A 14,388-nucleotide genomic window follows, 5' to 3' on the forward strand; every position below is an offset into this window, starting at 1 on the left:
AAAAACTGTTTCAAAAATGCAAGCAAGCTTAAGATGAAAATAATTAATTGAGTCTTTCCACTGAAAACCTCATATTGATGAAAAGGGAAATAAAAGATTAATTTCTGGAATTACGAAAAAAGAAGTAATAAAACAGGACACAAGGTAGAAATAGAAATATGTAAGGCCTTAATTTATACCTTGAGATTGGAGCAAAGCACACAGCTCACAGCCTCACAAAGTAAAATGAGGAAGTTGTTTTCACATGGAATCAAGTCAGTCCAAAAGGTCAGCTGTTGCAAACAAAAGGAAAACCTCAAGACATGACAGAAACAATAAGACACCAACCAGCATGACTTGTCTAACAAGCAGCAGTAATGCCAGATGTATTAATGTGTCATCCTGAGTTAACAATGGCTGGCAGTGTGACAATCACTGTGATAGAAAGAAACCTGCAGCTGAAGGCGGGAACTTCTAATATAATGAAATTCAGTGTTTACGAAAGAAGGAAGTTACAAATGCCATTGCTCAAAATAAATTTCCGCTTTAGGCTCATCAAGTAAGACATATGAAAGAAGAAGGTCAAGAGATGTCATCACTTAAGGAAAATGTGATTTATTTACAAGTACAGGGAAATATGGCAACAAACAGCCACATACAGCCACGATGCCAATCTATGTAAACCTACAGTACTGTGATCAGATGACTTCAAGAAATTCACACGCACATCAGAAGGAAGAATAATACAAGTATGTAATACAGTTGATTGTAAAATCTGACACCCAGTTTTAAGAGATGTCACATGGGTTAACAAAAATGATAGTTAGTGCAGAAAAATGATTTTTATAACAGATTTAAAAAGGTACCAACCTTGGATCCATTTACATCAACATCGGTATTCGAGGGTCACATAGGAGGGACTGGATTTACACCAGCCTCTTCATTTCCTTCATAAATAAAATAGAACAAGAGCTCTACCAACCCGTCATTGACCTCCCAGCCATCACTAAGAAACAGCTTTATGCTTTCAAGACACCCCTCTGCGGGCTGAAAGGTGTCTACACAACACGCTAGTCACTAGCTTCAGTAAACTTCAGAAATCTCTTCATTTGTCTCCAGCCACAGTGTTTGTCAACAGCTCACTGTGACTGGATTTGATATCTGTACCAAAATCAGACAGGCAGGGGGTGAGAGAGACAGAAAAGAGGCACTGGACTGGTTATTCATTGGCTGTAACATCCATGGGGTTGTCATAGGCTGCTCCCTCCAGGTCTTCCACCCGTTTCCTGCGCATCTCTGGAGGAGGTCTTGGTGGTGGATTCTGAGGAGGTTTATTGATGCTCCCGATATTTGGCTTGTAGGTTTCCTTTCTTGGAAGAATAGGCTCCCAGTGTTCACCCCTGATAGCAGCCTGGAATAGGGGATACATGTTACACTGGTTGGTCAGAGCATGATCACAATAACGCTGGAGCCTTTTGTTCAATGCATGTAGTAATTGAGTAATAACATGGAGCAGTAGCCCCCACTTTATGCTCATTTACCTATACACAAATACTATAAACAAACTACCCAGAATGTAAAGGTTTATAGCTTTGATTGACACATTTAGTTCAGTTAAAGAATTTAGGCACACCCCTGAGGTCTTAGATTTCATAACTACAGGGCTATGTCTCAACACAGCTATTGAAACAATCTCTTCCGTGTTGGCATTTCCTTGTTTCCGCCAAAAAGACACTTCCTGCTTTATCTTACAACCTTATCAGTGCTGACCCTAATTAACCTATTTTACTGGAGGTTAATGTGATAAAACTTAACAACTTACCACAAAGTAGATGATGCTAGCGATACCCAGGCAGACGCACCCCAGGACAGTAGCAAGCATGAAACCTCCCGGTACACACAAGCTGTACAGTTAGACATACAGACAGACAGAGAGGGATTATGAGAACAAAAGAATCTAAGTCCCCAAGTGTTTTGCTTCAGAAACATGTTGTGAACAAGAAGAATGCTGTCTGGTGAAGGAAAGCTTTTAAAAATAGCACTCACGCAGCATGTATAAATGCTCTGACATAGTAGTTCCTTGTCAGCGGCCCAAAGGCTTTGACGACCATGGTGAAGCAGTACTGGCCTCTGTGGGACAACACAAGGTAGCGTTGAATGTTATACTCCAGTTTGTCTATTAAAATGATATGCAAAGTGTCTACAGATTGAAAATGACTTTATTACAACAAACTATGTTTACTTACGTTCTCCCAACACTTGTCCCTTTGGCCCTCTTGCTTCTGGGATACTCCAGCAGACACACAAAGACTCCAGCAGCACTGGGGATCTGTCAAGGCTGTCTCACATTACATAGTATACTAGGTCACATTATACCAATGATAAGACATCAAAGCCGATTCGTAGAAAACTGGTTAGGTCTGATAGAAAGGAGAATATATGCAGAATATGCAGGGAATTCCAGATTAAAACGAAAAACAAAACAGGATCTCTGTATCATATCCTCTTAACACCTGTGACCAATCTGAATACGTCATCTTTCCTTATAAAGGAGTCCAAGAATTGTATTCAGTCTGTCACTCGTCAGAATATCAGACCAGGTTTAGGATTAAGATTTCATCATAGAAATTCTTGCAAACGTCTAAGATGTCCTCACCTGTAGCACAAACACAAAATAAGCCCAAATGTATATTTATTTGACTGATGTTTTCAGTAATTTCAGTCACTAAAACTAGACCTGTATAACCTTAGGGCTTTAACAAATCCTCAGGTATAAATATTTTTTGTCTTACACAAGCACTAAATAACAGCTACTGCTGTTTTATAAGAGCAGCAAAGCATAAAGCTCAAATTTATTCTGCACTGACATTTTGGGTGATATTATATTAAAATTAATGCTGGTGATGATGCTTTAAAAAGGGGCAGTGAAAATTAAAGTTTTACAAACTAACCAATGCAGTCCCCTCACTTTAGTTTAAACACTTGGTTCATCCAACACAACAAGGATACACGCCAAAAGCAGCAAACTGCCAGCCTCTGAACTGTCCAGCCACTCCAACAATGCCTCCAGTGAGGTAGACTGAAACAAGGAAACAGGAAGAAAAAAAAAATCACACATTTCAAGATGAAAGTTCCTTCTTTTGGAAACTATTTAGAGAAACAAGTGAAGCTTAGTTGACATCACTTTTAGCTTCTCATTCACATTTTTCATTAGTGGCAGCTTGCTGAGTGCACTATGAGTTAAATACATTGCTGAAGTCAATAAATGTATGAACCTTATTATGACGTAATTAATGAACAGTTTCTACTTGACCAATGAACGTGCAATGAGAGCTACAAACAATTTCCATTGAATTACAAAATAATACTCATACCAAACATGTACTATTTTTAATAACTTTTCAATTTTGGCAAAAAATAAAATCCCAGATAACTTTTATTATAAGATAAATGTGAGTTTTAAACAGAGTTTATACTTACTTAATCCCGAGGCCAGAGCCTGCTCATTTGCCCACATCGCCCACTCTATTCTCCCCATCGTGTTCACTGAATGACCTCTCGACAGACGGCTCCAACCCAGCTGTTCAGCGGCTCACACAGCACTGACTGTTTCTAAGAGGAAGCAAATGAATTTACGTGGTGTGAGCTATGGGTGTGAGGTGTGGAGGAGCGGGCTGGTCGGGGGGGCGGGGCTTTCCCAGTCGTCATTTTCAAACAATACATGACGGGCAAGGCATACCTGAGGAGCCATACAGGTTAATAGGCAAGGACAACCTGTGCACCTATCACTGAACTCTCATTTACTTCTTTTTCGGCGGTCATAGTGTTTAAGGTCCTTTAATCCAAGCTCTTTTCAAAGATGTGTCCTAACACATAGAACATATAATTTAGACAAACCTGAGTCTGAACACAAAACATGACACACTGTTGTTGACTAAAATATACTTTATTTTATGGCTTGAATTGACAGAAGCATATGACATATTGATTTGAAAGGACCATAACGAGAACGTAACTCTCAATGGACATCATCATATAGCACCCTTATATAACACATGAAAAAATAGCCTCATTGGGAATATGAATATGTTTTACAGCAGGGGTCACCAACCTTTTTTTAGATAGTGGGCTACCTCAAGGGAAACGAGTGGCACGAAGGGTACTTGTTTGATAAAAACTATTCAAACAAAAATGCACAGATCACTTTTTAATGATATTAATCATAGTAGAGGTGGTAATACTATGTGAAGAGGTTGTACATAGGTCAATGGTAATTATTTTTATTATTTACACAATGTTTTACACTATAATGATGGTAGGAAGGACCCCCATTGTGACCAGTGCTGTTTTTTTGGACCATGCCTCGCAGGCACTTTAAGTGGTTCTTGCGGGCATCCAGGTTCCCACGGACACCATGTTGGTGACCCCTGGTTTAGAGTGAAGGATGTGCTGTTTATTGTTAACTATCATTAACCAGATACCCCTCATATAACATCCAGTTGTAGGGGCTAAGAAGTGTACATGAACAAAGGAGAAATTAAGTGGGACAAGACACCAGCTTACTGAAAAAGACATACATAAGGAATCCAAAACGGCACGTTTCTGATGTTATTGCAAATTGTAAAAAACTAGTTACTGCATATATTTCTAATACAAATGAATTTTCTGAAGTTTGTCTTCTTTATGTCTGCTTTTCATCTTCGTCCACTCAAGATTGCCAGAAATCACACACTTTCTTTAGGAAGCCCATCAGGTCCAAGTAGATGCTGAGCAGGATCCGTCACGGCACAGGGGCCTGGGCCAGCCTTAAACACAGAACAATAAAAATAAAATTAATGTCCAAGATGCTTCATTTCTCCTAGACCATCAGATGTCTTGTGCTAAGAAAAATATTAACATAATAAGGACCAAATTTAGATGCTAGTGTTACAGCCCAGCAGAGGAACAACTGTATACCAAATGTGCAATGTGTTAAAAGGAAATGTTGAAATACATTTGAGATCGTCTTTCAGGCTGCCAACAGATAAATCATACCTTTACAGTGTAATATGCACCCTTTCCAATTACAGCTCATAAAAAATCAAAGACAAGACTTTCATTTTCTGTTCAAAGTACACTAGTAAATACCATGCAAATAAAGTAATCTATCGGTCTGTTCCTGTGTACCTTAGTACTAATAATGTAGCTTATTCCCTTTGGCATTGGTTCTAAACCAATAGTCTGCTTCAGCTCCTCAGACAGGGTAGCACTGCTGACTGGAACACCCTTGATAAACCTGCAAAGAAGGAAACAACACTCAATGAGTCATTTTACAGTAACGTGCCTCAGGAAACAACAGCAACAAAAAAAAGAGAAAAAAATACACATCTTTTATTGTATAGTTGTATTTGACAACCAAAAAATAACAAATAAACTAATAAGTTTGTTTGTTGGCAATATTTCAGACATCTGGTAAGTGTTAACTCACTGTCCTCCATTGATCTCTGGAGGGAAGAAATGCTGAACCACTTTTACAAACTCAGGAACATGCTGCTGAAGTGTGAAGATCACTGCGTTGGGTCCTGCATCAAATGTGTAAGCCAACTAGAAGGAAACAAACAGACTGTGACCATCAAATATAGAGTTTTCTATTCCCCTAAATGCAAAAAACCCTTTGGGTTTCACATCTTCATTACACCATCTCTGGAATTCAACAGTGCGCAACAGGGCAGGAGAAAAAGAGTGTAGACTGAGTTAGAAGTGAAGTGAGCTGTGGAAAAAAGTTTGTATAATAAACACTGAACAGCGTGCCATGATATGTTCTTATGCGACATTCACACAAAGAAGACTCAAGCTTAGTTTCCAGCCTGAATTAATTTCAACTCTTCATTTGCATCAACTTCTATTCATTTCACTACTTCTAATACAACAGAGAACTGAAACTAACACCATCCATCACTTAATTTGCTTTCTTTTTTGTCATGTATTTTGTTATTCAACAGTGCAGTCACAATGTGAAAGTTATTAGATCACAAAATGTGGAAAATGTGGAGCTGTATAGATTAATACAAACATGAAACACTCAACCAAGAGGGTTAGTGTGAAGTTGCTCACCCGTGTCTCCCCGTAGTGTCTGTTATACCTATGAACCACATTGATAATCTGCTGGGACACGCTGTTGAGATAGAAAATGGGAGGGTATGTGTCAAGGCAGGTGGCGTGAAACTGGTTACTGTCCTTCATGGTTAGCTCAGCAAATGCCACAAAGTCCTTTCTTCGTACTGCTTCAATCATCTCTGCCATCCGGCCGGGGACAATGGACTCGGCACGGTGCTACACACAGACAGAAAAGACTGAGATAAACCTTCTTTTATGGATTTTAACTCGGCAAGTTAGTGCTTAGAGTTTGATGATACATTGTTACCTTCAGCAACAAGCTTGTCTGAACACTTGTTTGCATCCCAGAAGTGCTACCCACTGGTTTCCTCTCAGCACTAGCCTGTAAAAATGTGAATTTATTACAACAAATATAAGAAACTTGAAGCCCTATTAGACCAGTATAACTGTTTATCTATATTTCAAACTCACCACAAGCACGAGGATTCTGAGCTCAGGCCAGTGTGTCTCTGGCTCCACCTGCTGGGCCAGACTGTCCTTACCATCTTCTTTCTGCCCCATGATCCACTGGACAAAACCCCCATACATACTCCTGCAGGCGCTGCCTGAGCCTTGCCGAGCAATCCCAGATAACTCCCCTTCAACTCCAAACACTCGAGCAAGAGTGTAAACTGAAATACACACATGGGAAGGAAAAGCAGAATAAACTGAATTGAGATGACTGTCATTTATCAAATATGTATCCAAAAATTCTTCTTGATGAATAGGTCATAAAGTTTACATTTTTACACATAAACACACACTCACCAAGACAAGCAAATCCAGCGGCTGAGGATGCGAGCCCAGCAGCAGTGGGGAAGTTATTCACAGAGCAGATGTGGACTCTGTGAGACAAGCCAGTAGAATCCAAAGCGAGTTCTTCATCATTACGTCTTTTTCTTGCCAATCGTCGGACTAAATAGACAACACAGACAAATTACACAGAGGCCCAGAATTTCTTCAACACTTTCTTATCTTACACAGGCTTTTGAGAGGAATGATACAAACCAACAGAACTTACTCTCTCTCAGACAGGATTGTAGTCTGGGGTGGTTTATGTCTTCCTCTTTGCCGTTGAGCCATATTCGGTCTTCTTGAAAAGATCTGCTGGTGGCAACTGTTGTGGTTGTTTTTAGCTTTATACAAATAGGAAGACAAGGCAGGTAACTGAGAAACTGTTGGCATGTTATCACTAAATAAAATCCCAGCTTTCAAGATTTTAGCTTCATCAAGACTTCTGCAGTATAGAGACACAATTTAAGGTGCTTATCATTAAATCACTACTGGAGAACTAAGTTAATGTTACCATTATTTTGTACCAGTATAAACTTGTAATGTGTCTAAAATTTTCATAGCACTATATGCTATGTAAAAAAATGGGTTTTTTTTACACAGTTTTGCTCAACTGGGGGAAAAGTTGTCCGGACAGAAGGAACATTAATCATAAAGCTGACAGTTTCATTAACCTTTGATCTGATTTTAGAAAAGAACTTTACTTAGATACCTGGTCTTGATGCAATGTGACACTCAGAGATGAGTTAATAGGTAGGATTAATTCTTCGTTTCTCTTCCCCCCTGAAAGTAAACGTTTGGCTTTATCATATTTGTACAATTTAATGCACACATATAGCTTGACATGACACACACTGGTAACCATGTAAGAAAAATATCAAGTTTACTCGACTCTAATCCACATATCTAAAACAAGGTTAAATATAAAGTCGATGTGATACTTACAGTATTTAATCACAGCTATGTTCACAGGAGCGGTGCATGTTACTATATTTGGCTCGTCCATACTGTGTTCAGGTACAGCTCCTCGAGTCAACAGGTGTCCGTACAGAATAAACTTTACCTGAATATCTTTTAATGCTCTTTACAAAGCTTCTCGCGTGTCATGCTAACAGAATTCAACCTTACCATAGTATTTCCGGGAGGTCTCTGTCGATTGGCTGGTGCGTAACACGTGGCTTATGCCTCTACCAATCAAAGGCTAGCAGTTTTGAGTAAACACTAAGAACAGCCAATGAGAAATCATCTGACCACAGTCGTGCGAAATGGGGCAAGAGCAGAGTGGTCCAACCCCCTAAAAATATTAAAATTATACATGACTTGTTTAACAGCCAAAAAAAAACTATCTTGCACTGTTTTATGTAGTGCCAAGAGTAGGCATTATGCTGAATATTACCCTCAGTAAACATTTGAAGTCACTGAACTTTTATAGACCATTGTTATTATTTTTTTCTCCAGTATCCTTTTTACTCAACAACAATGAGGGCTGCACTAGTTGTTCATATCATTTATCATTATACCTGAGAAATAGTTCTCCTGTGAAAAAGAGTAGTAAATTATGCTTTGGTAAATCTTATATAAAGTTAACATTTTCTAAAGGTCAATTTAACATAGATCACATTTTAATTTTGGTTGGCATCAGTAAGTTATAAAAAGATTATATTAAGGTATGAGTTTAACACCTAAGTGGTAGTACCTCTTTTCTACTGTGCCTTGCTCAATGAAACACTGGTGAAGGGAGTTTTCCACTTGACTCTGATGATGTGCTGTGAAATCCCCATCCAACTTCATGCTTTGACATTCGGGGCCATATGGCAGGTGAAGACAAAGGTTAAATGAGGGCCTGCTAAGACAGGTTCTTCACTGAATACTTAACCTTTCAGGGGTAAACAAGTACTATGTTTGGGGTGACATTACAAATTGAAAACATAGATGCTCCCTTCATCCACTTGGAAATAAAGGAACATGCATATTCAAAGCAAAGAGAAAGTGTCAGCAATATATAGAACGTACAGTAGCTTACTTGCATATTTGCAGGTGTATATTTGGGGTTAAGAGTGTTTCTTACGGATAAAAAAATACATTCATTCTTTTGTGCCGTTTATTTGAAAAGTACTTGGATACATTAGGGAATCTGTCAGGTATTGATTCAAACCTGAAGCCCAGTAGTTGGAATTGTTAAGGTTGCAAAAATAGTCAATCATTCCTTTTTATTAACACATCAGCAAAGTGAATTTGGGATTCTGCAGCTAGTTTTTTTATCTGACTTTGTGTATTCACAACCAAGAGAACTGTGTGCCTGATGCCAATGGAGCATATGTAACTTTAAATGAATTACTGAGCTGAACATCTGTTCCTATGATAAATAATAATTTTAGAAATGTTTGTAAGAAAAATGTAAGGCTTTTTTCATGTAAACTTTGAGATACGTCAGCAAAAAAAGGAAATATTCGATCACAATCTAGTACTAATGGAGAGCTGTCAGTAGAAGGCTGTGCACTGTGTCCTGTCTGAATGGTCAAAATAAATGCAACAGCAGCATTTTATTCAACATCTTTTCCTGAAAAACAGAAGTCATGGTAAAATAAAAAAAGAGTAACTTATGGGAAGAACTAGTGGACTCAAAGAGCTATTGGGTAATCACAAGCAGTGCACAGCTTGTGCACTTAAGAAAGATGTGAAAGGACACCTAATGATGCTGTGAGTACCCTCACACCCCCCCACCACTTATGCAGCATTGTCAACTCCATTTTGTTGATCTTCCCCCTTGGCATACAGTTTCCAGACATACAGATGCTGATGTGGACTCCCAGGATTGGGCTAATCAAAAGTGTTATTAGAGTCCCAGTAAAGTATGTCCTCTTCAGATTTCTTGGCTCATTTCTGGCTTCCAATTCAAAGTTAGTAATCATCCTCATCATCTGAGTCCATCACCCTCCGTCTGTTGAACTGACAAACAGAGAACACAAAAAATGTCAGACTCATTAGCGAGTGTAATGAATTAAACATATCTTATTATCCAACAACCTACTGTGACTGTTGTCTTCTTCTCTGTTTGCTGGCTGACTTTTTCTAGAATCTCGATCAATCCTGACTCTGAAATCTGAATAAGAGAAACTACATTAATTAAGCTGCTGGAAAATGAAAATGTGCAACATTGAAAACATAAAATATTGCAAGGTAATTTTCTTGCCTTTCCCGCTAACTTTCCAAAGCGAGCCATCTGAATGAGATAATTTTCAACTGCATTGGCCTTCTCTGGCTTCACCAGGGCCAGGTTGCTCACTGAAAAAGAAAATAAAAACATTCATATCCTTGGCTCACAATCGGGTTTCAATTTTCAACACTGGATACTTAGTGCAATAACTTGAATGTGAACATGAATTTGCTTAAATGTATTACAAAAAATGCTGTGATTTACATGTGCAATATTCATAAGGTTGGCAGATAGTGGGGATTATGACAAGTCTACTGAAAAGAAAAGCCTTCAGTAATCTTTGACATATTAAAAATTGGCTTTAAAGCTGATTTTTCACACAAAAAAGTACAGTTAATATTTTTTGCATCTTTTGATTTTACAAGAACATGATTACTTGCCAAAGGAATCTCTTTGAGAATACTGCAATAAATCTGAGTGCATACTTACATCTGGCACGTGCGGATTGGTCGAGGACCTGAGCCAATATAGAATTCCTCATCTCTGTTTCTCTGTGAATATGAAATTGAGAATAACAAAAATTCTCAAAACATTTGCCACACCTTTGAGGTAGAGATGTGTGTATGATGTGGGTTCAGTGGAAACTGTGATACTGCTATTATTGTTTGGATTACAAAGGATTTATCAAACTTCCAAGTGGTCAGAATATCAGCCTGGTCCTCCCAGTACACTCACATGTATTTTTTCTTCTTCTTTTTCTTTGTTTCATTAGCAAATCAACTATAGTTAAAACATTTTGATCTCTTAAAAGTTTGCTGCAACTCACATACAAAGCAGTAAATTTGTATTTTGTTTCATGTTCACTGTTAACCACTTAAAGTGAACAAGTATTTAACCAATCTTACCGTTGCTTGGCCTCCTCTCCTTGCTGATTATTTGAAGCATTCTGAAAGGATATAACCATATGTGAGATTTCAAACAAATCAATTGCAAAAAAAAAAAAAAAAAGACTTAATAGCCTATAAAATTCCCTTAGATTAGCAGTTTTATGTCAAAAGAAATTCTCCTTAATTGCCTTGATTGAAAACCTAGTTAAATTATTCAACTAAGCCAGTTTCTCTGTACACATTGTCTGAGATATGCAGTGGGTGGGGCACTTCAAATCACTAAATTTAATATCATTTTTAAGTAGTGTGACCTCTCTTCTATAACTCACTAACATAAGAGTATTAAACTGTTTGAAGATAACGTGGAGATAGTACTCACATATATATATTCGTCAGACCTATTTTCTGTGGCCTAGAAGCCATTTAACCTCATATGCACTGATGTCTGGTGAATTGGCTGCCTTCATGTACTGCAGTGTTAACAAATCTGTTCCGACAAACTGTCAGCTTCTGCAATTCATTCTACCCAATCGATCTGCCGTGCTTGCAAGGCATTGAATGAGATATTAAGAACGACTTTTGTCCGAAACTACAATTAAAAAAAAAAAAAAAAAACCTTTGAAATCTGGGATAAGCTTGACAATTTTTAATAAAAAAATCTTTGAAGAAATAACGTTCATATCCCCTTTGAGACAAAAACGACGGACAATCTAAGAAATTAATCCACCCAGGTAAACCCGTCTGCTCATTGTCAAAAATAATCTTTCTGAAACTCTTTTGTTCTGTTTCTCTCAACTAGCTTTGTCATCAGTGGGGTGTGCGCTGTCAAGCTCGTGGTGAGATTACGTTTATTTACTGTGTTTCATCTACTCGACAAGCAAAACAAGAATTCATTATCACTGTTTGGTTCTCATGAATGAAGCATGATCATCCCCTGAGTGTCTGACAGATCAGGAGAGTTGTGGAGACCAGTTTAGCTCCTCCAGCGTTAGCTTGCAGCATACTGTGCCCAGCATCTCCTTATAAGGCGGACTCAAACACGTTACAGCCCATGGTTTCACTCACCCCGTGCTTTGCCTGCAACTCCGCCATTCTCTGCTGCCTTATAGCTTCTAACTCGTCGTCGGCCATGATTTATGATAAGTTTAAAGGCCCAGGGGATTGAAAAGAGAAGAGGTGATCACATAAAAAGCACCTAAACTTTCATCAGAGGCAAGGCCCTGCGTAGCTCAGGCATGTGTAATCAAAATCCAAACAACCGATTCATCACAGGGTAAAGCAATCGAGCACAGAACAAAGATAACCGATTGCCAAAGCAATACAGCTGTGACTGAGCTGCTCTTTCATGTCAACTGATCCCTTTTCTAAAATCTTGTTCTAAATAAATCTGAATGTAAAGACCTCATACTCATTTGGAGAGCAATGTTTATTCATAAGATTAACAGAGTTTAATCAGATAACTGAATACAAGTACTTTTTAATGTTGGAAGAAACAATAACAGGGCCAAAATTAAGGTTTAAAAACGGTAAGTCATACATCTAGGATACAAAGCCATACTTATGTGATATTTTATCTTACACATTTTCATTTTTAAAATATTTACTTTTTTACAGGCAAAAAATGGTCTTCTATAAATCCACAGAAATAAAATTCATCTCACAATGATTATTATTCAGAAAGTTATTTTTATGATAAGATTTACATAAAATTATTACACATTTCAAGTACAAGCTCATCTAAATGTATTGAAAGTTTTAACTGGAATGACTTGGTCTTGGCCATACATAGTATAGCTGAGAGGTGATAGATGAAAGCATCCTCAGCATCAAGTCAGCTCTCTAGCTCCCTCTGTATGTACTGTAGGAGAAACGACTCAGCAGCAGAGGTACATGGTACTTTTGGCCAGGGTCAGTTATTGTGAAAACAATCTGAAACCAAACAGAAGGAAGATGATCACTGGGTTTTACAAATTTAGTTTTTCACTCATTCTGAAAAGCACACACACACACACACACACACACACACACACACACACACACACACACACACACACACACACACACACACACACACACACACACACACACACACACAATTTGAAATTATATCATTATCACAGAAGCATGAAAAGCAGCAGTTTGCCTGGTGATGTAAATTTGTGATGTAGATTTCCTCACCTCAACATATGGGTAAAAACTGGTCTCGCCCATACTCTGCCAATACTGAGCCGTCTCGAAATGCATTTTATACACACCAGGTATGAACATTTGTTTAGTGATAAGTCCTGGACAGCGACCATCATCATTAGTTTGTCTGTCAAGACAAAATGGGATGAATTTGAAATTGTACAGCACAATCCATTTTGAAGATATCTTTGTGGCAATAAATTACGACTCTTTGTGCTATTTTACACATGCCAGGTTTTCCCAGGATTTTACCCTGCAGTTATCAAACTCCAGGCATCTGTGGCTGGATCTTGTCGATAGAGATTGAGTGTCATGTTTGATCCTGGGACACCCATGGCAGTGTTCAGCACGTGGGTGGTCAGAGGACTAGGTGAGCCGGCCATACCTGTAATCTGCCAAAACAACAAAGAAAAGAGCTGTGATGTAACATAACAAAGGACAAAAATGTTTTGAAAGTATTCCCACACATCCTATATTGAAAAAAAGAAGAATAAGAAACTGTGCAATGCGACAACTTCTTCCCAAATTGAAATCACTATAAAAAAAAAAAACTAAAAAAAAAAGACAATATACGCTTTCACTTTTTTATTAAAAGTGAAAGTGTATGGAGTTCTCCAGATCAAAGAAAAGCTACTGAACACATACGAATAGGAAAAGGTATCATCTTGGATCCACAATGAAGTAAGTCAAACCATAAATTCATTTAAAGTTCAATACTTACCTTACTTTCAGGCAAAATATGACCCTTGAGTTGCTGCAGCCTATTAGCACTCATGAGCTCTCATATATATATATCCCGACTGAGTCAGCAGCTTGAACCAGAATTCAATTTTATGGTTTAATTAGATAGAATCAGATTATTTTGTCACATTGTAGTCATGCAGTGCAGTTATGCAGGCTCTCCGTCCAGTCTGACATTTACACACATGTGCTTATCTCTTTGTAAACAGAAACCTGGTTGTGTAAGAGCTCCCTGTCACACTTTGAACTCAGTGGAAAGTGGAAACAGATGATCAAATTGGATTGCTCAGAAGCAGAAAAGAAGTAAAAAAATGGAAATTAAAAGGGCCACTTTAATTTCATAATGATTTTTTTTTCTGTTCTTTATCTAAAATTAACTCTCAAAAGTTTAAGTGCTGCATGGTGGTAAAGAGAAGTACCGTAAGTGCTGTAAAGTGCAAGAAGGTCACCAGTTGAAACCCCAGCCTGCAAGGTGGAGTTTGTATGTGCAGTAGGTTGGAAAACGCTGTA

General features: G+C 38.1%; 4 protein-coding genes across 5 annotated transcripts; all 4 read right to left on the reverse strand.

Moving 5' to 3' along the window:
• Positions 1-647: 647 nt before the first annotated feature.
• cyba (cytochrome b-245, alpha polypeptide) lies at positions 648-3,596 on the reverse strand. The gene is made up of 6 exons (XM_074666898.1): positions 3,460-3,596; positions 2,989-3,058; positions 2,226-2,300; positions 2,026-2,109; positions 1,802-1,883; positions 648-1,390 (listed from the first exon to the last, which is right to left on the reverse strand). The coding sequence occupies exons 1-6, from the start codon at positions 3,515-3,517 to the stop codon at positions 1,199-1,201; spliced, it is 561 nt and encodes a 186-aa protein (XP_074522999.1). The 5' UTR covers positions 3,518-3,596; the 3' UTR covers positions 648-1,198.
• A 320-nt stretch (positions 3,597-3,916) lies between these two features.
• On the reverse strand, positions 3,917-8,082 carry mvda (mevalonate (diphospho) decarboxylase a). Its single transcript, XM_074667096.1, has 10 exons — positions 7,852-8,082; positions 7,619-7,689; positions 7,136-7,250; positions 6,883-7,029; positions 6,547-6,746; positions 6,383-6,457; positions 6,073-6,291; positions 5,447-5,562; positions 5,146-5,254; positions 3,917-4,784 (listed from the first exon to the last, which is right to left on the reverse strand). The coding sequence occupies exons 1-10, from the start codon at positions 7,910-7,912 to the stop codon at positions 4,704-4,706; spliced, it is 1,194 nt and encodes a 397-aa protein (XP_074523197.1). The 5' UTR covers positions 7,913-8,082; the 3' UTR covers positions 3,917-4,703.
• A 738-nt stretch (positions 8,083-8,820) lies between these two features.
• Positions 8,821-12,229, reverse strand: pdcd5 (programmed cell death 5). The gene is made up of 6 exons (XM_074667097.1): positions 12,016-12,229; positions 10,969-11,009; positions 10,553-10,614; positions 10,100-10,191; positions 9,938-10,009; positions 8,821-9,855 (listed from the first exon to the last, which is right to left on the reverse strand). Exons 1-6 carry the CDS (start codon positions 12,079-12,081, stop codon positions 9,808-9,810), a joined length of 381 nt encoding a protein of 126 aa, XP_074523198.1. The 5' UTR covers positions 12,082-12,229; the 3' UTR covers positions 8,821-9,807.
• A 522-nt stretch (positions 12,230-12,751) lies between these two features.
• Positions 12,752-13,930, reverse strand: uraha (urate (5-hydroxyiso-) hydrolase a). 2 transcript variants are annotated; one of them, XM_074667111.1, is made up of 4 exons: positions 13,859-13,930; positions 13,390-13,529; positions 13,129-13,264; positions 12,752-12,879 (listed from the first exon to the last, which is right to left on the reverse strand). In XM_074667111.1, the coding sequence occupies exons 1-4, from the start codon at positions 13,910-13,912 to the stop codon at positions 12,790-12,792; spliced, it is 420 nt and encodes a 139-aa protein (XP_074523212.1). In that variant the 5' UTR covers positions 13,913-13,930; the 3' UTR covers positions 12,752-12,789. The 2 variants fall into 2 exon arrangements, with proteins under 2 accessions (XP_074523212.1, XP_074523213.1); XM_074667112.1 differs by having other exon boundaries at positions 13,390-13,522; positions 13,855-13,912.
• Positions 13,931-14,388: the final 458 nt, after the last annotated feature.

The sequence above is a fragment of the Halichoeres trimaculatus genome, unplaced genomic scaffold, assembly GCF_033239565.1.
Source record: "Halichoeres trimaculatus isolate MK-OKI-2021-1 unplaced genomic scaffold, fHalTri1.1 fHalTri1_scaffold_3, whole genome shotgun sequence".
NCBI lineage: Eukaryota > Metazoa > Chordata > Actinopteri > Labriformes > Labridae > Halichoeres > Halichoeres trimaculatus.